Consider the following 23,019-nt stretch of genomic DNA (forward strand, 5'->3'; position numbering starts at 1 on the left):
GTCTGACATCGTCATTGTTAATATTTTTCTGTAAACTTGGAAGTTTACAAACTGTTAGCTAAGAGATTGCTTTAAATGGCTCCAAAAATAGCCATCTTGTGATAGATCAACCACTCCAAGGTTGGGTGGTTTGTGTCCCAGACGCTTCAGAGCGTCAATGAAATGAGCCTTATGGAAACTGCAGGTTCGTTAGATCCAACAGCTGTCCTCCAGCACGTGCAGTTGGTGTAGTCATGGAGGCTTGGGTGGGAAGCAGATCATACGGTTCCTGTGACTGTATCCTAATGCAGAGATGCTTTATCTTCATTCTTCCCGGTCTGGCAGACAGGTTGTCAGCTAGTGAATGGTCTATAAAACACCCGTACATCAGGGTGTGATGCTGTTCTGCATCTTTTTGATAAAGGAAAAGAATCTTAATCTACATTTTTTTGCAAATTGGGATTTCTTTTCCCCATATGCATTTTTCAAAAGTGGAGTTTCAGGGACTGCCCTGGTGGTCCAGTGGTTAAGATTCCATGCTTCCGTTGTAGGGGGCATGGATTCAATCCCTAGTCAGGGAACTAGACGCCACATGCTGCCCAGTGTGGGCCCCCCAAAAAAGTGGAGTTGCATTACTTTTCATGGTGGATTTCAGCAACTTTTAAAGCTCATCCATTTTCCCCCTGAATTTGGGGCGGGATTAAATCAGATGGCAGACAAATGGGTCTCTCAGCGTGTTAGCACTCTGATTCCTCCCAAGAAAAGATGGCTTGCTTTTTGGAGAGTGGCTTTGAAATAGGCATATATTAACAAACAACTTACTTAAGACCTCTGGAAGCCCAGGATTTCTCTGTGAGTGAAAAGCTTAGTGAGCAGGCCATTTTGTGTCCCTGAACACACCAGCCTCCCATCCCCTCTCCCCAGCTCTCCTAATTCTTTGCCTGTAAGCTGCCTGCAAGGTTAATACTAGACAGAAATTCTGTGACTGTTTCTGCCCCTGTGCCAACAACTCCGAGCCATTTGGAGGGGTGGTGGGGGCAAGGACAATGAAGCAGAAGACCATTTCAACCTTTTAAATTTTTTTTCAAAATGCTAGTGTATAAAAACGTCCTTGAAAAATACTGGCTCATATAAACTTGCAGAACTGTTAGAGGTTCCCCCCCCCCAAATTCTAGTGTTCTTTACCCATTAGCTATTGCAGACTTTGACTATTCTTTTTCAACAGCTGCATTGTAAACCACAAAGAGCAGGTCTAAGAAGCAGAGGCACCACTGTGGTCAACAGCAAAAGCCAAAACCCAAACCACAAAATAACTGAGGATTAGATCGGGAACTCCCCCACTGGGCCCTGAGATGAAGCCCCGGGTGTTCGTCATCCTTCCCGCTGAGGAGCAGGTCATGACCGGCCACTGCTGCCAGTCTGAATGTCGAAGGGGCATGGATTTTGTCCTCAGGTGGGTGTTTGAAGCCTTGGGTTTCAAGGCTCCATTATCCCATCTGCCCTTTATTTGGGCATGCTAGGAAGCCATTGGTCTGGGGCAACAGTTGAATGTATTATGTGAAAGAAACAACAATTTGGAGGTACCCTGAAATACAATGAGAAGAAGAACTAAAGAGACTCTTGATGAAAGTGAAAGAGAAGAGTGAAAAAATTGGCTTAAAGCTCAACATTCAGAAAAGTAAGATCACGGCATTCAGTCCCATCACTTCATGGCAAATAGATGGGGAAAGAATGGAAACAGTGACAGACTTTATTTTGGGGGGCTCCAAAATCACTGCAGATGGTGGCTGCAGTCATGAAATTAAAAGACGCTTACTCCTTGGAAGGAAAGCTGTGACCAACCTAGACAGCATATTAAAAAGCAGAGATGTCATTTTGCCAACAAAGGTCCATCTAGTCAAAGCTATGGTTTTTCCAGTAGTCATGTAGGGATATGAGAGTTGGACTATAAAGAAAGCTGAGCACCGAAGAATTAATGCTTTTGAACTGTGGTATTGGAGAAAACTCTTGCAAGTCCCTTGGACAGCAAGGAGATCCAACCAGTCCATCCTAAATGAAATCAGTCCTGAATCTTCATTGGAAGGACTGATGCTGAAGCAGAAGCTCCAGTACTTTGTCCACTTGATGCAAAGAACGGACTCACTGGAAAAGACCCTGATGCTGGGAAAGATTGAAGGCAGGAGGAGAAGGGGATGACAGAGGATGAGATGGTTGGATGGCATCACCGACTCGGTGGACATGAGTTTGAGTGAACTCCGGGAGTTGGTGATGGATGGGGAAGCCTGGTGTGCTGCAGTCCATGGGGTCTCGAAGAGTTGGACATGAGAGACTGAACTGAGACACACAGCTACCCATGTTGCCCGCACCTTCCAGGTGGCGATGACTAAATGGGTCTCTGGACCAGCAAATGATGTAAGGAGGACATGTAAAGGGACTTCCCTGGTGGTCCAGTTGTTAAGAATCTGCCTTGCAATGCAGGGAATGTAGGTTCAATCCTTGGCTGGGGAATTATGATCCCACATGCCTCGGAGAAACTAGAGAAATCCTGCATGCCACAATTAAGACCTGAAGCAGTCAAATGTTTTTAGAAAGAGAGAGAGAGGACCAGTAAAAAGGAGCAACAGCCTCAAAAGGCCTTGAGAGAGGAGCTCCTGGGGCGGGGCAAGTCCCTGAGCTGTGTGACTCTGACTGGGGGGCGTGCAGGACCAGGGACACGGACCCTGTGCTTCCTGCATCCTTCCTCCAGACTGGCCAGGACAACCGACCTTCCATTTGGCAGGCAGTTCCTGGGGCCCTACTGTGTGCTGGACCCTCTGCAGGACAGCGGGAACAAGAAATCGGTCAGGCCTCGTCCCCCTCCCGGCCTGACATCTGGGGGAAGACTCGGAGATAAACCCTTATGGTCACTTCCCTGGTAGAGGGTCTCCCCTCGGGCCTGTGAGCCTCTCCAGCTGTTAAGTTCCTGCAACATCCCCAGCTCCCAGCACCCGGCTGGCACCTACGAGCACGACACAGATCTGTTGGCTGGATAAACACGCAGTCAAGTGCAGTGAGAGTCCAAGGAAGCAAGTGCCCTCAGCGCGTTTGCACAGGAGAGGCTTGAAGTGGAATTTCTAGGACGAGGCACATCCAGAGGACAGGACGGCCGGAGCAGAGAAGAGATGCTGGGAGCCTGAACAGCGGGGCCTGCCTGTTCTGGAGCCCAAGGAGCCACAGCCCCCGACTCGGGTGAGATTGTGCGGCAGGAAGAGAAGGACCAGCCCGCACAGACGACCTTGGTGCCTCACCAGAGGCTGTGGGGTCTCCATAGCCAGATGTGCACTTAGGAAGTAGGCTCTGAAGGCTGGGAGGACAGCAGATCAAGGGTGGCTGGGGACTCACGGCTCATCAAACAGTCCAGCAGGACCCCCCGCTCACTGCTGCTCACGCAACATCTCTGTTGTTTATGGGTCCTCCATTGCCTCTGGTGCGGTATTTTGCATATATTAAATAGGGAATCATTTATAAAGGTAAACCATTCAGCTTCCCAGGTGGCGCCAGTGGTAAAGAACCCACCTGCCAGTGCAGCAGACTTGTGAAATGCAGGTTCCATCCCTGGGTAGGGAAAACCCCCTGGAGAAGGGAATGGCAACCCACTTCAGTGTTCTTTCCTGGAGAATCCCATGGACAGAGGAGCCTGGAGGGCTGCACTCCATGGGCTAGCAAAGATTCAGACACAACTGAAGAGATTTAGCACACTCGCTACTTAAAACTGGGTTTTTTTAGGAGTCATTCTAGTGTGAATAAGTTTGTCATCCCTGCTTCTTAAAATATTTTTCTTGGCAAAGCAGTTTTTAAACTTTTCTGGGTAAAGTAACACAAGTGTTATTGACTGGGTTATTGTTACTTTTAAACCTCTATCTGACTCTCTGGTTTTCCTAGTTTTCTATGTTTGCAAGAGCTAAAGAGATATAGTAGATTTCACAGCTGACACAAGGCTAGTGAGGCAAAGTCATAATTAATTTAGACCTCAGTGGCATTCCGTTGGCACTGGAAGAGCTCTGACCTTATCTTCGATGTGTTCAAAGCCAGTTATTTTTACCCTGATGCTCCAGGAAGTACACAGCCACATTGCCTCTTTGTTTTCTCATCACAGAATCAGTTGGGATGCCACCCTCTTCCCAGTATACATGCTTTGGAAGCTGGTGCTTCTCTGGTGCCTGCTGAACTCTGTCGTTTCATGGGGCAGCCACCTGGGGTGCCAGGCAGGTGGCGGATATGCCAAGAGAGGGTGTCCTGCCTGGCAAGGCCACCCAGAGTCCTTGGTTTATAATAACAGTCCCACTGTTTCATTATTCCAAGTAGAATGACTGTTCTCAGTGGAGAGGTAAAGTAGAAGGGCTGTTCCTCACTCTCTCCCTGTCCCTGCTCTGTGCCATTTACCCATTCACTATAAGAATTAAAAAAAAAAAAAAAATTTTTTAAGAATTGTCTAAGATTCAAAGAGATCAAGGAGATCAAGCCAGGCAGTCCTAAAGGAAATCAGTCCTGAGTATTCATTGGAAGTATTGATGCTGAAGTTCCAATACTTTGGCCACCTGATGCAAAGCAGTGACTCATTGGAAAAGACCCTGATGCTGGGAAAGATTGAAGGCGGGAGGAGAAGGGGACGACAGAGGATGAGATGGTTGGATGGCATCACCAACTCAATGGACATGAGTTTGGGTAACTCTGGGAGTTGGTGGTGGACAGGGAGGCCTGGCGTGCTGCAGTTCGTGGGGTCTCAAAGAATTGGACACGACTGAGCAACTGAACTAAACTGAAGATGCAAAGAGCACGATAAGGTCTTGGATAGTTAGGACGGGGGATTAAAAAAAAGATTGCGGTAAATGGGCACCTCCTGAAATCATGACTTGTGAATTCTGTGAGTGAGAGCAGCTGGAGGCACCGAGGGTGTCGCTCTGCAGAGACCATTGGCTGTTCCCGGTCACCAGGTTCTCCGTGTGAAAATGCTCGGGGGGCTGACTGTGCTGTGTGAAGCGGCCCCCTCCCGCCCACAAAGTTTTTCTAGGTTTCTGTGTCCTGTAAGTTTAGCTCTCTACCATGTACATGAGTGTATAGGGGTACAAAACAGAGGCACATGAGGTTAAGAGGCGCACGTGATGTGTGGATGGGCAGTGTTTTCAGGCATCCAGGAGCTAGGTTCTCAAACTTCCAGATGTGTGACACCCTCCCCCCGGTGGGCAGGGGGCACAGTGACCTCGATAGCTATGGGCGGGACTGAGAGAGAGCTCACATCTCTGACAAACTCTCAGTCAGTGTGAATTCTGCATGGACCGCAGTGACCAGGCCCTGCAATGGTGGTTCTCAGCTTTGGCTGAAAATTTCCATACATGAGGAGCTCTTGAAACCTCTGATGACAGGCTGCACCCCTCCAAGGACATCAGAATATACATATGTGTGTGTGTGTGTGTGTGTGTGTGTGTGTGTGTGTGTGTGTGTGTATAAGGGTGGGTCAGTAGCATCAGTAGCTTTGAAAGCTCTCCATTCAATTCCTGCCCAGGTTGAGTTTGTGGAGTGAGGGGTGGGGGAGAGCTGAGTGGATCGTGGGACTCTTTCCTATCACTTTGGAAATTTACCAAAAGTATATTGCAGCTGTCACTGTCTGACAGTTTCTGAGTTAAATGAACAGCTACCTTTAGTGTTTCCATCTCTGTTTTTGAAGAACACCGTGAAGTTTCCCAAGATTCCCTCCACCCACCAGGCTCTGCTCCACCTGTTTATCAGCTGCGGAGTCTCAGCTGAATCCCTCACGGATATTCTCACTCTTCTCCATTGACCCGTGGCCTCCTGTTTCCACTGCTAGCTGCCCTCAATTCTTTACGGCTGTGAGGGGTCTATATGAAAAGAGTGTTTTATCTTCCTGTGGAGCAGGGGCTCTCAGCCCTACAGCACATTACAGTCACCAGGGGCGATTCTGGTTTATTGGATCTGGGGCAGGTCTCTGCGCTAGGGGAGTTTGAGAAGCTTCCTGGGTGATTCTCATGTGAACTCAGGGAGGTTATAAGATTATAAGTTTACAAGATTAAAAGAAACTTTAAAAAACAGTATTTTCTTCAACATTTTGAAAACTGGTTCTAAAAAAATTAAAGATGCCGGTCAGACAATAAACTACATAAATTATTATTTTTTTAATGTACATTGAACGATTTAGTTGGGGCTTTCCAGGTGGCGCTAAGTAGTAAAGAACCTGCCTGCCAATGCAGGTGGAGAAGGAAATGGCAACCCACTCCAGTACTCTTGCCTGGAATATCCCATGGATGGAGGAGCCTGGTAGGCTACAATCCATGGGGTCACAAAGAGTCGGACACAACTGAGCGACTTCACTTTCACTTTTCACTTTCATGCACTGGAGAAGGAAATGGCAACCCACTCCAGTGTCCTTGCCTGGAGAATCCCAGGGATGGGGAAGCCTGGTGGGCTGCTGTCTATGGGGTCGCACAGAGTTGGACACGACTGAAGCGACTTAGCAGCAGCAGCAGCAGCCAACGCAGGAGATGTATGAGATGTGAGTTCAGTCCCTAGGTCGGGAAGATCCCGGGGACGAGGACATGGCAACTCACTCCAGTATTCTTCCCTAGAGAATCCCATGGACAGAGGAGCCTGGTAGGCTATAGTCCATGGGGTCTCAAAGAGTTGGAGACTTAGGGACTGAAAGTGTGTTAGTCACTCAGTCATGTCCAACTCTTTGTGACCCCATGCATTGTAGACCACCAGGCACCTCTGTCCATGAAATTCTCCAAGCAAGAATACTGGAGTGGGTTGCCATTTCCTTCTCCAGGGAAGGGACTGAGCAACAACGTTAATTAGGACAACGCTAACTGGGGAAGGATTTTGGTGCACAAGTAACAGTATGATCCAGTGAGGCAGTCACAGGGGCATAGTCATTCAGGGCCCCCAGGTTGAATCTCCACGGTGACCTGGGATGGGTGGGGGAAGAGTGGGTGTGGCTCAGGGGAGGCGCCCATTGGCTGGGCGGGGCCACATGTGCAGCACCCCATTGGCCAGAGCTCAGTCACGTGGTCTCTCCCACGTGCCTGGATTCCTAAAAGCGGTCCCGGGCTCCAAAGGAGCGTAAAGGCTGTGGGACGGCCGTTGGTCTGTGTCCTCCCGCATTTCTGTGTCAGGGGTCAGGTGCCTGTGGGCCTTGCACTTGGAAATGCAGACTCCAGGCCGCCTGGGGGCAGGATCCTTCAGAGTTCACGTGCTGTGTTAAGCGCCTGTGCTCTTTTTTTTCTTTTCTCCACAGATATCGCAAATGGCACCAGTTCAGGGGGGTACCGCCCACCTCCCAGAACCAAAGAAGTCATCATCAATGGCCAGACTGTGAAACTTAAATATTGTTTCACCTGCAAGATTTTCCGGCCCCCTCGTGCCTCTCACTGTAGCCTTTGCGATAACTGCGTAGGTGAGTCAAAGCCAGAATTGCCTCTGTTCCAACTTTAAGGCTGTGCTAAAATGTCTGCAGCTGATGGAGTAGCCTGATTTCATTTGACCAGAGACCTTGTGCTTAGAGAGAGCCAGCATGTGTGTCTCTTTAATCCTTCAAAACTAAGCAACTGGGTAATAGTTACTTCAGTTCTGTTGCCTCTGATCTGATCAACGGTCTGCCGCTGATCCCGTTCACCAAGCCTAGCATCGCCAGATCTCTTTTTCCTTCTTACATCCTGCAGCACATCCCTAGGACAGCACAATGCCCCAGGTCTTCTCCTCCCAGGGACCACACATGCCAGAGTGGGGGTTCTTGTTCCCTGGAGGTTCCAGATCAGCAGACACTTGAAATAAAACCATGACACCTGTAGACCCTCCATTGCCAGAGGAGCTGGCCACGTGTGTAGCCGGATTCTCCCAGCTCTTCAGAAGGCATTCTGCTTGGGGAGCTGGAGGCCATGGAAGCCCAAGGAGAAGAAAAGGGGCAAAGGCTCAGAGACTGCTGGGCCCACAGTTATGTTGTTAGGTGGCCCCAGAGACCACCAAGACCTGCCCTCGCTGTCAGCTTGCCTCCAGGACAGGCTAGGAAACGGGCAGGGGAAACACAGTGGAGCACAGAGGGCCTTGGCTGTAAGGCTTAGCCCTGCTGCTCGGTCGCCAGCACCGCAGCACAGCATTTCTGCCTCTATGTGGGTCCCAGCCCCTGGGGATTACTTGGCAAGCTCATCCCATCACACCGAGAGATGTTACCCACACTTGCAGACCATTACTCTGCCCCAGGATGGAGCGTGTCAGACATGAGTTCGGCAAGGAGACGGTGGAAGCCCCAAGTGACAGGAAGGGTAATGAGAAAGGGACCACAGCTTTGCCACGTGGGGGAAGACCCACATTTGTTCAGTCCCATAGTCTGCCTCTAACAGAAATAACCAGGGACTTCCCTGGGAAAACAAGTATGGAAAGCCTGTTAACCTCACACCTGAAAAGACAGAACACCTCAGAACACACCTTGTTCCCCTTAGTAACACATAGCCAACTGCTAACATTTTCCAAGCCTATTAGAATTTGTGGTCTTGATTCTTCTTCAGAAAAAAAAAATTATATCATGTGTTTCCTGCTGTGCAAAGCTTTTTTGTTTATTGGCCTGAATTTTACTATAATGTTAATCTACAATTTGGTAGGGAGTCCATGTTTTCCCTCTCAGACCTTTTCTTTGTTTTACTCACTTGGAAAAATTACTGTTAGCCTTTGCCTCCCCAGCAAAACATCATGGAATTTTGTTGTCTTTCTTGTGTAGTAAGAACCAGTTAAAAGCCTGAAATCTGGCACCCGATGACCTGGGTACAAATACTAGGTTCATGATTTAGGCATGCAACCTCAACTCTGTATGCCTTGGTTTTCTCATCTTTATAATGAGGTCAGTAGCGGTGCCTACCTCACGGGATGATTGAGAGAGCAGAGTTAAAGTGTGCAAAGCACTCAGCCTCGTGCCTGGCTTTTGGTAAATTCTCTGTGGTTGTTAGCTGTTCCTCTGTTATTACTACTGCTCCCTTGACACTTCTGATTGGCATTCTCTGACCAATGTCTTGGTCTACTGTGGCCCTCTGCAGGTATGATGACCAAACCTGTCCCTGGTCCTCTATGTGAGGACACACACCAGGGTTTACAAGGTCATGAGACAGCCTTTGTGTGATTTCTGATACCCTTCCGGGTGACTCCAACCCCAGTGACCATCCCATGCCCATCTTGAGGACACGCAAGCCAAAGCAGCCCAGTGGCTTAAATATCTTCAGGAAAACAATCCATAGGGATTCACAGGATCCTTTCTTGGGTTGTAATTTTGAGATTACATGATGGAATATTATATGATGGGATAATATGTAACTTACACTCTTTCACCTAAAAATCTTCTGTTATTTTGAGTATCTTCTCCTGGAGGTCTAATGACTTGTTCCAGTTGGCATTTACAGGGAGGGAGTGGTTACCTGCAGACCTGAAGAGTTTACGGGACACCTCTTTTTTTTTTTATCATTTATAAATGTATTTACCCATTGCTAGATAGCTGACTGTTTCTATTTGTTCATTTATATTCCATCTATAGGGTGGATTCATAATCATGATAAAACGTTCCTTTCTGTCTCCTAGTGTTTTAAAATTCTCTTTGGTTATATCATAAAACACTTTCTGAAAGTTCATCAGATTCTCTCATTTGTTCCCTCCACCATAGGTTTAAGAACCCTTAAAGAACCCTGGAGAAGGAAATGGTAACCCACTCCAGTATTCTTACCTGGAGAATCCCATGGACGGAGAAGCCTGGTAGGCTACAGTCCATTGGGTCGCAAAGAGTTGGACACGACTGAGCGACTTCACCTTTCTTCCTTCAAAGAACCCTGATGTATTAGATGTAAAATCCTCTTACCAGAATTACTCATCTAGTTAATGGTACACTTCTATGGTGGTTTAGTTGCTAAATCATGTCCGACTCTTGAGACCCCATGGACAATAGCCTGACAAACTCCTCTGTCCATGGGATTCTTCAGGGAAGAATACTGGAGTGGGTTGCCATTTCCTTTTCCAGCGATCTTCCCAATCCAGGAATCGAACCTGGGTCTCCAGCATTGCAGGCAGATTCTTTACCACTTGAGCTGCTAGAAACTCCCAGTGAGACAATAAGAGCCATCAGTCTGTAGTGTCCAGGAGCCCTTCTGATAGGTTCTGAGCAACCTTTTTGGTAACTCCAAGTCACCATGGTAACCCAGAACTCCACAAGCAAGCCTGATGCTATCCTGTAATGGGAGGATGAAGAGCTGCAAACGGAAAGGAGCAGAAGGGGGAAGGTTTGGGGTGGGCTGCAGTCCATGGGGTCGCCAGGAGTTGGACACGACTGAGCGACTTTACTTTCACTTTTCACTTTCATGCATTGGAGAAGGAAATGGCAACCCACTCCAGTGTTCTCACCTGGAGAATCCCAGGGATAGGGGAGCCTGGTGGGCTGCTGTCTATGGGGTCGCACAGGGTCGGACATGACTGAAGTGACTTAGCAGCAGCAGCAGCAGAGGAGGGAACTAGACAAGGAGCACGTTGCCAGTAGCTGCCTCTAAGCTTCATTTGACGGTCCTTGGGCTGAAAGTGGGCAAACGGTAATCAGGGCCCCGCTCTGTGGGGCACAGGTGAGAGGAATAGCACACAGCTGACGGAAAGTAAATGTACTTGCTGCACTCGGGGAACAACCACACAGCAACTCAGACCTGCATCATTTTGGCTTTCGAGTTCATTACACTGCATTTGGGCCTTGGGTGTGACCCATTAGCTGACCAACAAATTGGACTTTGTCCATTTTGGAAAATAGAGTGGAAAGCAGTTGTCTCCAATGGAGAAGTATAATTGCAGAGTTTGCCACTACTTTATTTTTAGATGGCAAGTTTTTATTGAAAGAATTCTACTTTCTGCAGCCAGGGGAAAAAAGTACAATGATGTGCTGAAAGCCAGTGTTCGAACATGTGGCTTCCCTTCCATGGTAATGAATGGGCTCAGGTTGGTCCTTCCTAGGCATGCAAATCAATGTCACTTTGCACTGGGAGAGGAGAGAGGAAAATGCAGCTTCCTAAAGCGTATTTTTCTTTGTTAAGTAAGTAATGAGAGCAAAGTTGTAGGGGCTCTGTAGCTGAAGTCGAGGGCTGAGGGAAAAGCTTTTTGGGGAGCACACTCTGTTGCTAACGTAGAACAGGTTAGCAGAGCCAGGGGGTTGGGACACGGCTCTAAGGATAGATGCCCAGGACTGGGTCCTGGTCCTGCCCTTGGATAATATTGGAACCTGGGCAGGTTACCCTCACTGTTTCCACATCTGTAAGATGGGATGATCCCAGTACTGCCTTGTAGGTTTATCCTGAGGATGAAGCGAGACAGTGCCCAGCACACATGGACCTGGTGCATGCCGAGGGCTCACAAAGAGCCTGCCAGTGAAGTGTTGGGACCGTGCATGATGGGGGCAGGCCTGCCACAGTGCTCCCAGGGAGCTGTAGAATGAGACTGTCATCACAGAGCGATGGGAGCCCCCTTGTCTTCCTGTGATCTGGGAGGCTTTCCATGAGCTGCAACTGCAGGAGTAAATACATTCTCTCTCTCTCTCTGACTTTGTCTCTTTTTATCTCTGTTTCTCTCCCATTGTCTCTTTGTGTTGCCATCAAATTGCTTCTGCACATTTGAAACAGAGTGTTTGGGGTTGTTTGTTCATCCAGGCAATTTTTGATGTTATAAAACATTTTTATTCAACTGACAGCTGGGGCTAAGGGGTCATCTCTGTTTGCTCAGACCCCTAGGAGCCCTCAGGTCATTTAAAGAATAACAGAAGGAGTTGGAAAGCAAAAACTTCCCTGGGGAGGTCTTCTCAGACTCACTCTGTACGTTCCAGCCCCAAGTGAGCCCCCTCCACCTCCCCGCCACCCCCCTGTCGGCCAGGGTGGACCCTTTCAGGGAAGTCTGCCCTTTGGTGGACTCTGGGCCAGTGTCGGAGTAGCCAGCAGCTTCCCCTGGAATTGGGTATTTTTTTCTTAACACAACCTAAACCTGTAATAAAAAAAAAAGGACTTACTTGAAAGTAATTTATTCATACACTGTGAACTAAATTCAGAGAAGGCAATGACAACCCACTCCAGTACTCTTGCCTGGAAATTCCATGGACGGAGGAGCCTGGTAGGCTTCAGTCCATGGGGTCGCTAAGAGCCGGACACGACTGAGCGACTTCACTTTCACTTTTCACTTTCATGCATTGGAGGAGGAAATGGCAACCCACTCCAGTGTTCTTGCCTGGAGAATCCCAGGGATGGGGGAGCCTGGTGGGCTGCCGTCTACGGGGTCGCACAGAGTCTGACACGACTGAAGTGACTTAGCAGCAGCAGCAGCAGAACTAAATTAAGTTTGCCAAACACCAGGAAGGAGCATTGCAAGCGTTTGCAAGCCTCTACTAGAGCCTGTCTGATTTTGACCAGCTCAGCATGAAAGCAGCAGAACCTGGATCCCCAACTTTCGCCTCCTCTGGACAGATGGGAGCCCATCTTTCTCCAAGACGCCACATCTGGAGGTGCCATGAGGCCAGAGGAGGTGGTGCAGGAAGCCCTCGCGTCGTCAGCCCTGCAGGCCTCTTCCCTCGCACACCAAATGCCCTGGCCCCTTTTTCTCCCGTCCCCTACTGTCCCTTCTGGTGTGGATAGCACAGAGAGCCTCCAGACATCCTCTGCTGGGGCTCCTGCCCAGCAATTTTTGTTTTGGAAGGGTTTAATTGTTCTCGCTTTTTTTTTTAAGGTGTTTTTTTGGTGTGGACCATTTTTAAAGTCTTTATTGAGTTTGTTACAATATTTCTTCTGTTTGTTTGTTTGTTTTTTTTGCTTTTGCCTTTTGACCAAGAGGCAGATAGAATCCCATCTTCCAGGCCAAATATGGAACCCGCACCCCCTACATTGGAAGGCAGTCTTAACCAGTGGACCACCAGGGAAGCGCCTTAATGGCCGTCTTTAAATGCTCGCTCTTTCTCCCGTGGGCTCTCTGCTCTCCCTTCTGCCCTGCAGTGTCCCCCTCCCGTCCGTCCAGATGCTTCCTCTGTGATGAGGTCTCTGAGCCCGAACTGCAGATGTCTTGTCTGCTCTGCACACTCTGCTGAGCCCAGTCACTGCTTCACAGCTGTACTCAATGTTAGAGGTCTGGTATATTTGAGATCTAGAATCCTAGCTACCTTCTGGTGTAGGGCAGCACTCTGGAACTTCTTTTTAACTATTTGGGTATGCTGAGAGGGTATTCTTTTTCCGTAGGAAAGCAGATCATTTGAAGAGAATGCAGCAAGCTAGCATTTTTATCTTCTTAGGGGCCAAAAGAACCCAGGGATTTATGGTGCCCTTCCTGGCTTCCAGTATCCTCGCTGTTTACTGACATGTAATGAGCTTCTATGCATCAGGCGCTGTACTAGGATCCAGAGGCTTCAAAATAAAATACAGTCCCCAAGACTCACTATTAAGAACAAAGAGAATTCAGCACAGAAGGTATTGTGTTTATCATATTACATAGATCAAAAGGAGTAATTTTACACGCGTGAAGAGTTTCTTTAAAAATTCAGTCATCAGCGTATATATGTCAAAAAATATTGCATCAACATACCTAAGGTAAACATTGTTAGAAAATGCAAGGAAAGTTTGGTATAAACATCATGCTAGTGAGAAACAATACCTCTGATTTTGTTGGCTCAGGTAAGCAAAATAAGAAAATAAAAGGTATCAATATACAGTTAATAAATACATGTTGAACTGTTTTGGCAAAGTATGCTGCTGTTTTTTAACTGATTGTGGAACGTTAGCAAAATTAATTAGAGTAGCTGCACAGAGGTTCCTAACCTCCTGAAAGCGACTAGGTACTTCCCAGTGTGTCGTCTAATGACACAACAGTAGAAACCAACCACAAAAGATATGAGTACACAAACCTGACCAATTGCAATGGCTTTTTCAGGAGTGATTTTTATCTGTTTATCTGACTGCATTGAGTCTTGGTCGTGACAAGTGGGATCTTTTGTTGTAGTTTTGTTGCGGGTTCTGTAGTTTAGGCACATGGGATCGGTTGCCCCCACAACACGTGGGATCTTAGTTCCCCAGCCAGGAATTGAACCCACATTCCCTGCATTGCAAGGCAGGTTCCGAACCACTGGACCGCCAGGGAAGTCCCAAATTGCAGTGTTTGTTTTTTTTTAAGGACCTTTTCGTTAGCTCGTGGGTGACAGAGATTCCCAAATGGCAATGGTGGAATAGTTGGAAAGCGACAATAAGAACAATGCAAAATAGAACTCCACGAGAAGGAACGGTTTGGAAAGCTATCAGGTAGCTTGTTGAAGTTGGAGGCTGCAGAACCAGGCGTGGCAGCCCGGAGGAGTTGGGGAGCCTGGGTGGCTGAGCGCAGCGAGTCACACCTGAGGTAGGATGTCCCAGGAGGCGCAGGCACTACAAGCAGGATGGCTGCGGAGCCACCACTGAGTCTGACTCTGCTGCTGCCATCTACTTGGAGCCGCGACACTTGTCTGCAGCGAGCGTGGGCTCTGGAGGCAGAGATCGGGGTGGGAGGGAGCGCCTGGACCTGATTCATTTCCACACCCGGGTGATCACCTGTTTCATTTCCACACTCAGGTGACCAGTGAGGGGAGGAGGTAGCTGCTCCACCCCACCAGGGGTGGGGCCCACCTCCCATCTATTCTGGGATTCTCTACAAACAGGAAGTTTACTTGGATGTTGGATAGCCAATGAAATGAAAAGTTTAGAAAAGTCTAGTACAAAAAACAAAAACAAAACTGGATTTAGAAGCCAGTAAAGGAACAAAGCGGCCATCAAAACAAACTTTAGAAAAACAGGAAGGAAACCATTAATGACCTAGAGAACAGAAAAATAAAAACGGTACCAGATCTAATTCTTTGGCAAATAAACAGCCAAAAGATAGACTTCTGGTATGATTGAAAGAGGGAAAGCAATGAAGTGGAAAAAACAGATTCAAATGAGACATTCTCTCCACAAACTTAGGTATAAATTAAATGCAGTTTGAGGCAGGAGACAAGATAAAACATGTCCAATTTGATTACCAATACCATTTTGGAAAAAGTTGTTTAGTCAGTCAGTCGTGTCTGACTCTTTGCAATCCCATGAACTGCAGCACACCAGGCTTCCCTGTCCTTCACCATCTCCTGGAGTTTGCTCAGACGCATGTCCATTGAGTCGATGATGCCATCCAACCATCTCATCTCCTCCTCCTGCCTGATTATTGGAAACTGTGTAATCTTTACAGTTCACGTGGGGGCTGCCCCTAAGCTTTCTTTAGTGGCACATGGGTTATGTTCTGTTCCTGAGGGTTTCCTGTCCCTTTGTGTTAACCTTTATTTCAGTATCTTTTTTCCTAGGGTCTGGAGTTTTATCCTTTTTGGTTTAAGCAACAGGTCCTGTAACTAAAAAGTATATCAAGCAACCTAATTAGTGCTTTCTTTAAAAAATTGGGGGATAATTGTTTTACAATGTTGTGTTGATTTCTGCTGTACAACAGTGTGAATCAATCATAATTGTATATGTATATACATATCCCCTCCCTTTTGAGCCCACTTCCCTCCTCCATCCCACCCCTCTGTGTCATTCACAGAGTGTGAGACTGGGCTCCCTATGTTATATAGCAGCTTCCCACTAGCTGTCTATTTTACATATGATTTTTGTTTATATGTTAATGCTACTTTCTCAATTCGGCTTACCCTCTTCTTCCCCCACAAGTCCGTTCTCTGCGTCTGCATCTCTATTCCTGCCCTGCAAATAGATTCATCAGTACCATTTTTCTAGATTCCATATATATGCATTAATGATATTTATTTTTCTTTCTGACTTACTTCACTCTGTATAACAGGCTCTAAGTTCGTCCACCTTAATTAGTACTTTTGGATTCAAGTCATTAATCATGTTTTCACCCTCTCCCATCCACTGACCTCTCTGGAGAGCTTCATTTGCCACTAATCGTGTCTCCAACTCTTAACTTGAAATGAGTAAACTTGATGTGAGAGTAACTTGATGAGAGATCTTTTAGCTGAAAACAAGCTAGGAGGTTTTTCTTTTCACGGATAATCTATTGCAGTGTACTAAGGGCTTAATGAAACTTGCAAGGTGACAGATAACTTCAAGGCACATTACCATCATTGTCATGTAACTCACACTGTGTAAGAGTGTAGCGAAACCGGAATTCATTTCATGGCTGTGGGGAAGACTGCCATTTGTTCATAAAAGGTCTTATTCGTTGGTAGACGGAAATGCAGAGCCAGATGTAGCCAGCTCTGAACAATGTAAATGAAACTTTGGGGGGTGTATTTTGGGTATTAACTTATTCCTGGTTTTCTTATGAGCAACTCAAGTCCTTCTCAGAAAGTGAGGAGCTTTAATTAAGTCATTTATTATCAGTGATTCATTGTTATAGCTCAAGTAACAGATGGCAGAATTCCAAGTAACCTTCCTAACTCACTTGCCCATAAGATGACATTCTTTCCTGGAAGACTTTTCATCTCCTCTTATGTCAGATTAAGACTGTTCCTGGTTGTCAGTATGTTGGGTTTTTCCTGTCTCTTCTGACCAGTTCACATTTCCTGTATTTCCCTGTTGGTTCCCATCTCGTGGGAGCCAGTAGCTCTTCTGTTGGCTCCTCCGTAACCTCTTCCCAGCCATCCCCCCAGTTCTTCTCTTGGCTCCCCTCATCCTCCATGGAGTCTTCCTACTGTAGCTGGAGACGCTCTTTCGTTGCATCCAGACAAGCTGGTCCCTTCTCTGGCCATCTCGTTCTTGACATGCCTTTCCTACAATAGGATCCACTGTATTCTGCCACCAAGAGTTTCTTCCAAAAAAATTAAAATTGAGAAAGCATGGAGGTATATTTGAAGCAATAACCAAAATAAAATAAAATTCTACAAAGTCTCTTAGCTTTCAGAAGTTCCTTCATAACATGTTTGTTAAGGATGTAAGAATATGTAAGTAGATGTAAATTCCTCAAGATGGAGTACCCAGGCCTGGGGAGTAGAAGGAGGTGGGGAAAGTACGCACGGGCAAGGTTGAGAGCCATGGGAACAGACTCTCGCTGACTCTCCCTGGGTTCTACCACTGAGGTTAGGCCACCTGAGTGTTCTGGGAATTGCTTGTCTCTTGCAAGATCAGCGGCCAACAGTGAGGCCTCCCATGGGAGGCGTGGCTGACTTGCAACCTTGAAAAACCAGTGTTAGTAAAATATCTACCATCTTTTGAGGCCTATTGGAAGCCATGCTTTGTAAGTATAATTTTACAGATGAAAATTCATCAGTGTTAGTATTTCTTCTCTAATTCACCTTGGGGCCATAGTCCTCGGGGTGTCTGAGGTGGACACTGACATGGTCTGACAGCATGGGTGGAAGTCCACCAAGCTCAGTGGCCGGAGCAGGGCCCAGGGGTGGATGTTGAGAGTCAAGAGGCGGAATCAGGCCATGTCTGCAGAAGGCTTTGTAAAGTAAGCGTTTGCAACTAATCCAAAAGGATTTCTTCATTGGCTGCTATGTGTAAGTAGAATGCAAATAAGTGTATGGTGGGCTTCCTGCCATTGATGAGTTTTCTACCGACTCACAACAAGTGAACTAACACCATAAAGAAATATTTGAAGGAATTCCCTGGTGGCCTCGTGGTTAGGATTCCAGGCTTTCACTTTCATGGCCCAGGTTCAATCCCAGCTCAGAAACTGAGATCCCACACAATGTGGCCAAAAAAAAAAAAAAAAAAGAAAGAAAAAATTGACCAGTTTCTAGCACTCAGAATATCTGATCTGACTTTAGGAGGGAGAAATGGGGGGAAAGGCTGGAAGAATTCAGAGGCAGCCACTCTGAAGCCCTTGGATACCTGTGGAGAAAGAGGGTCTAGACCAAGCTCCTGTGTGCCAGGCTTGGGCATGACCCTGCGACAGTCTGATCTCACACATCAGTGTAAAGCGGATTGCAGAGATGTCTTAGTTGACTCTTAGCCAGTGATGCAGTATAACAAACACCCTCCAGAATCCCAGTGGCTTTGAACCAGCAGCGTTTCTTTTCCTCGCGTGTCTGTAGATCAGTTCTGGGTTTAGCTCTGGGCATTGCTCAGGTTCATCTTCTCACATTTGATTCCAGGACCCTGGTGGAAGGGACTGTAGCTGCCAGGCATGTTCTCCTCATGGGGAATCACTGGACTACATGATGGGGGAGAAAATAAGCAGTATCTCTTACAGCTTCTGCTTGCAGTACATCTGCCAAGCCTCTGTTAGCCTAACAAGGCACATGACCATGACCGTGCCCGTGACCATCAATGGGGCAGGGAAGGATACGCCCCCTCAGGAAGGGGAGCAGTGCGTATTTGCTGAAATAACCCAGTCTGTCACATGCAGGGAGACTTGAAGATCAAAGATCAATTGCCTTCTAAGCAGCAGTTGTGTGTCTTAATTCATCGCTTTAAAGCAGATGGTGCCTTCCAATAGATGCCCAACAATCAGCTGTTTACTTGAGTTGCCTGGACTTGAAACTGGCCTCCAGCAACAGATTTGGGAGTTAGGAAGGTTAAGGATGAAGTATACTTTACCAGCCCTGAAGTTTCTTCTTCCAAGATATTTGTGGAAGCAGCTGATCCAGCTGCTCTCTGTTGGGTGTTAAACAATAAATGTTTCACCAAATTCCACCCACTGTCTGTGGGAGTTGGGCAGGACTGAACTGTTAAAAGGCTGGAGGATGAATAGTGAAAAATAACCTGTGTGCCTTAGTTTTGAAAGCTTAATACATGTTTGGACATTGTTTTTAAAAAGCTATAAAAATAATTTGGTTTGTTGGAACAGATTAAGTTTTATTTTTTTAAAGGTTGAAAATATTTTAAATAAAGGACTAATTGAAATTGGAATAAAGGGAGAAGAATCATTTACTTCCTAGTACCTTATTGTTCAGTCAGTAAGTCATGCCTGACTCTTTGCGACCCCATGGACTACAGCACGCCAGGCTCCTCTGTCCTCCACTATCTCCCAGAGTTTGCTCAAGTTCATGTCTATTTAGATGATGCTATCTAACCATCTCATCCTCTGCCACCACCTTCTCCTTTTGCCTTCAATCTTTCCAGCACCAGGGTCTTTTCCAATGAGTCGGCTCTTTGCATCAGGTGGCCAAAGTATTGGGGCTTCAGCTTCAGCATCAGTCCTTCCAGTGAATATTTAGGGTTGGTTTGCTTTAGGGTTGACTGGTTTCATCTCCTTGCAGTCCAAGGGACTCTCAAGAGTCTTCTCCAGCACCACAGTTCAAAAGCATCAATTCTTCAGCACTCAGCCTTCTTTATGGTACAACTCTCACATCCATACATGACTTCTGGAAAAATCATAGCTTTGACTATATGAACTTGGTCAGCAAAGTGGTATCTCTGCTTTTTAATATGCTGTCAAGATTTGTAATAGCTTATCTTCCAAGGAGCGAGTGTCTTTTAATTTCGTGGCTGCAGTTACCATCTGCAGTGATTTTAGAGCCCAAGAAAATAGAATCTATCACTGCTTCCACTTTTCCGCTTCTATTTGCTATGAAGTGATGGCAAAGTGATGGGACTGGGTGCTATGATCTTGGTTTTTTGAATGTTGAGTTTTAATCTAGCTTTTTTTCACTCTCCTCTTTCACCCTCATCAAGAGGCTCTTTAGTTTCTCTTCACTTTCTGGCATTAGAGTGGTATCAATCTAGTACCTATGAAAACGTAATTATCTTTTTTGATTAAAGAAGTGAATGGACCCATAGAAACAATTATACTAAAATAACTTGCATTTTATGATGCCATGATGTGTTTATGTTGGGTTTTTGACTTTTGGAGGAAGTTCTATGTGTACTACGTTATCTCACTCTCTGCTCACAACCAGCCTAGGCCTCCGTCAAGTGAGAAAGTATCACCCCCATTTGCGACAGAACTCAAATTCACAGAGGGCAGGAACTGTCCATGATCACACAGCAAGACTCTAGCAGCTGGAACCAGAAGGCAGCCTCCCGACCCTTGTGTGAAAGTTCATAAACCAGACGTAGAGCAGAGAGAAACCCAGCTGGGCCTGAAAGTCCACAGCAAGTGGACAAGTAAGACCTAAACAGGTGAGAAAAGGTAATCATTTCTGCGCCAGCCTGGGAGCAACGCTGATCATCCAACAGTTCATGTCGACCAGGAGTGAGGCTCTGTGGATCCAGGGCTGGGGCCTCTTGCAGGGTGAAGGGAAGGCAAGCATCTGGCACAACCTCATTGGGCCTGAGCAAAATCATAAGTAAGCTCCGCATGCCAGTTGCTTCCTGGGATTATCGGGTTATCAGGACAAGATACGTGCAGAAGTACTATAGATTTTTAAAAACCTCTCAGGTGTATATGAAGATTATACTCTCTTCCCACAATTTTACCACCTGAGTATCCTAGTTTTTATATGACAGAGGCTCTTTGTGCCTCCAGTTGGGCCTTCTCCCCAGGGTTCCTGTGAGTCCTTTAGGATCCAGGGGGAGAGTTTAATAGATCATCAGATAAAGCAAAGCTGATGGGAACACAACTTGAGCAGAAGCAGTGAGCCCCAAACCTGAGGAGAGTGCACTGATCTACCCGGGGCCTGGACAGAACAGGTTCCCTGAAAGGCCCCGAGTGGGGCCCCGAGTGAGATGCCCTGAGGACAGACAGCGAGACTGTGGCCTTATGCAGAAGTGCAGCCACTTGCTGGACCCGACTCCTTCCAAGGACGGACCTGAGCAGTGGCTGAGACCCTTGATTCTCCAGGTACTTAGAGCAGAGATCCCAGCTCTGGGCACTATGGACGGGACTCCGGGGGTCCACGAGCTTGGATGGAGAAACACTGACATCTTCCATTTCACTGAGCTCTAAAGGAGCTCTACCATTTCCTCCTGTTACGAACACAGGCATAACCAACCACACTAGTCGTGTTAGTCACCTCTAGAAGCCACAGACATTTTCACATGACACTACAGACCCTGAAGACAGATCATTCACATTTGCTCCTACTTTGAAACCACAGTCGTTGATAAACTGTAGCTCTTGTTATTTGATATCGGAATAAACAAGCATGTATTCTACTATGTCACAACTTTTAAACTGTTTTGAAAATGCTGTTTATTACTGGTTTCTTTTGTTACCCTATGTATTCCATCAACATTCTGAGACGGGCCCATGGCTTCATGAGATGCTGACAGGGTTCATGGTGCACAAGCTAAGTTAAGAATCTAGGTTAAATCTTGTTTAGATTCTGCAGTTGTTAGAAAACAGACTCCTTCAGGTGGCAGGTAGTATCTCCCCACCCCAGAGGATTGCTGTTGATTTTTCTCAAGTAATAGGCAGCAACATTTATTTCAAGAATGCTGTGTTTCCCCCAATATTTATTTATTCATTTGACTGGACCCGGTCTTAGATGCGGCATGTGGAATCTTTAGTTGCCACACATGGGATCTAGCTCCCTGACCAGAGATAGAACCCAGGATCCCTGCGTTGGGAGCGTGGAGTCCCCGCCACCGGACCACCAGGGAAGTCCAGTGAATGCCATTCTGGAAGTCCCACCATTTTTAAAAGCTGCTTTAAAAAAAAAGAAAAACTATACTGGGCTTGTTCTTCCTTCCTCTCTTTCTTCCTCTTTCGCTCTCAACCCAAACCCAGGTGTGTAGCACACACACACGCACGCACACACACACACGCACACACACACAGAGCTTCCTGCACTGTGCAGGCAGGCCTGGGCCACCCACCCAGGGTTCCTGCCAGCCCTGGTGTCCTGCCTGCTCTAGAATATTGGTTGTTTTTTGAGGACATCTATGTCACCCTTTTGTTACAAAGTGGAGAACGGAGAGGTCGGGCAGGACAAGGGCTGTGCCACTGACCCCCGCCCCCCTGGACCCTTCCTGCCCATCTCTGTGCTCTCAGGCCAATAGATCCCTTCCTTAAAATTGTTGAGAATTTATTCCTTCCATTGTTCTTGCCTCAAGCCTTTTATGCTACTGAGAAATAGTGGGAAGATAAGAACCCTTGGTATAGTTAAAGAAATTTAAATTTTCCCACAAAAGATAATATAATATTGTCTTAAAACTTGAAGCCAAGATTGTTTCTAAGTCCCACAAGGGTTTTGTCATGGTTTGGATCGCATGCCTTTTCATTGGAAGTTAGCAAAAATAAGATAAGTGTTACAGAGTTGACTCTTGGCTCTTACACACTGAATTCGCAACATCACAGTAGCAGGGCATGCCCTTGTGCCCTTTATCCTGTGATAGAAGTAACCAGTTTTCTAACCAAGCTGTTTGTGCCTAAAAAACTATCGGCTATTACTAACTGATTTATGGGTTTGTTTTTAAGTCCGATGAATTGAACCAAAAATGCATTTTTCCATCTTTAATCATGCTGAATATTTGCTGGAGGACAGGAAATCACCAGCATGTGTGCCTGGAATGACTATAATGCTGTGCTTGGGGAAGCAGGGAACTTCTAGGCTAATGGTCCTTCAGGGCTGTACACATGCCATGCCAGCACTTCCTTCACTCTCCTGTGTAAGGAACATCTTTTGACTGTTGCTGGCGTGCCAGGCTTTGTCTAGGCAGGCTCTGGGGAGACGATGGTGACAGTGATCAGCCCAGTCCTGCCTGCAGAGCTTCCCTACCGGGGAACCCGGGCAGATTCACAAACACCTGTGGTACACGGTCATGCCTGCACACCTGTGGGAGCATCAGAGGCTCCTCCCATCTGATGGACATGTCAGAAGAGGACGACCTGTGTGGAGATCCAGAGCGGCAGGAGGCAGGCAGACTAGAGGGACTAGAGAAGGTGGAGACTGCAGGCGGAGGGGCAGGACGTGAGCACTTGCCTTCCAAGTCATGCTGAGGAATTCAATCTTATCCCAAGGGCAAGGAACAGTGGAGTGGGTGTGTCAACCACGTGTTTCAGAAAGTGCCTTCTGTCTGCATTGCAGAGAGTGAACTGGTTGGTGATAACTCGAGGCCAAGGACAGGTGTGAGGGCTGCTGCTACCCTATCACGAGGGTCATAGTCATGGATG

The 23,019-nt window shown here is 46.9% G+C and overlaps 1 protein-coding gene across 4 annotated transcripts in view; it reads left to right on the forward strand.

Moving 5' to 3' along the window:
* ZDHHC14 (zinc finger DHHC-type palmitoyltransferase 14) overlaps positions 1 to 23,019 on the forward strand; it is a 291,942-nt gene that overhangs the window by 205,681 nt on the left and 63,242 nt on the right. For all 4 annotated transcript variants that reach the window (XM_019967634.2, XM_019967637.2, XM_019967635.2 and 1 more), the window contains exon 3: positions 7,268 to 7,426. In XM_019967634.2, coding sequence (XP_019823193.2) covers positions 7,268 to 7,426 — 159 coding nt within the window. The remainder of the gene's footprint in view (positions 1 to 7,267; positions 7,427 to 23,019) is intronic.

Source organism: Bos indicus, chromosome 9 (assembly GCF_029378745.1).
Source record: "Bos indicus isolate NIAB-ARS_2022 breed Sahiwal x Tharparkar chromosome 9, NIAB-ARS_B.indTharparkar_mat_pri_1.0, whole genome shotgun sequence".
Taxonomy (NCBI): domain Eukaryota; kingdom Metazoa; phylum Chordata; class Mammalia; order Artiodactyla; family Bovidae; genus Bos; species Bos indicus.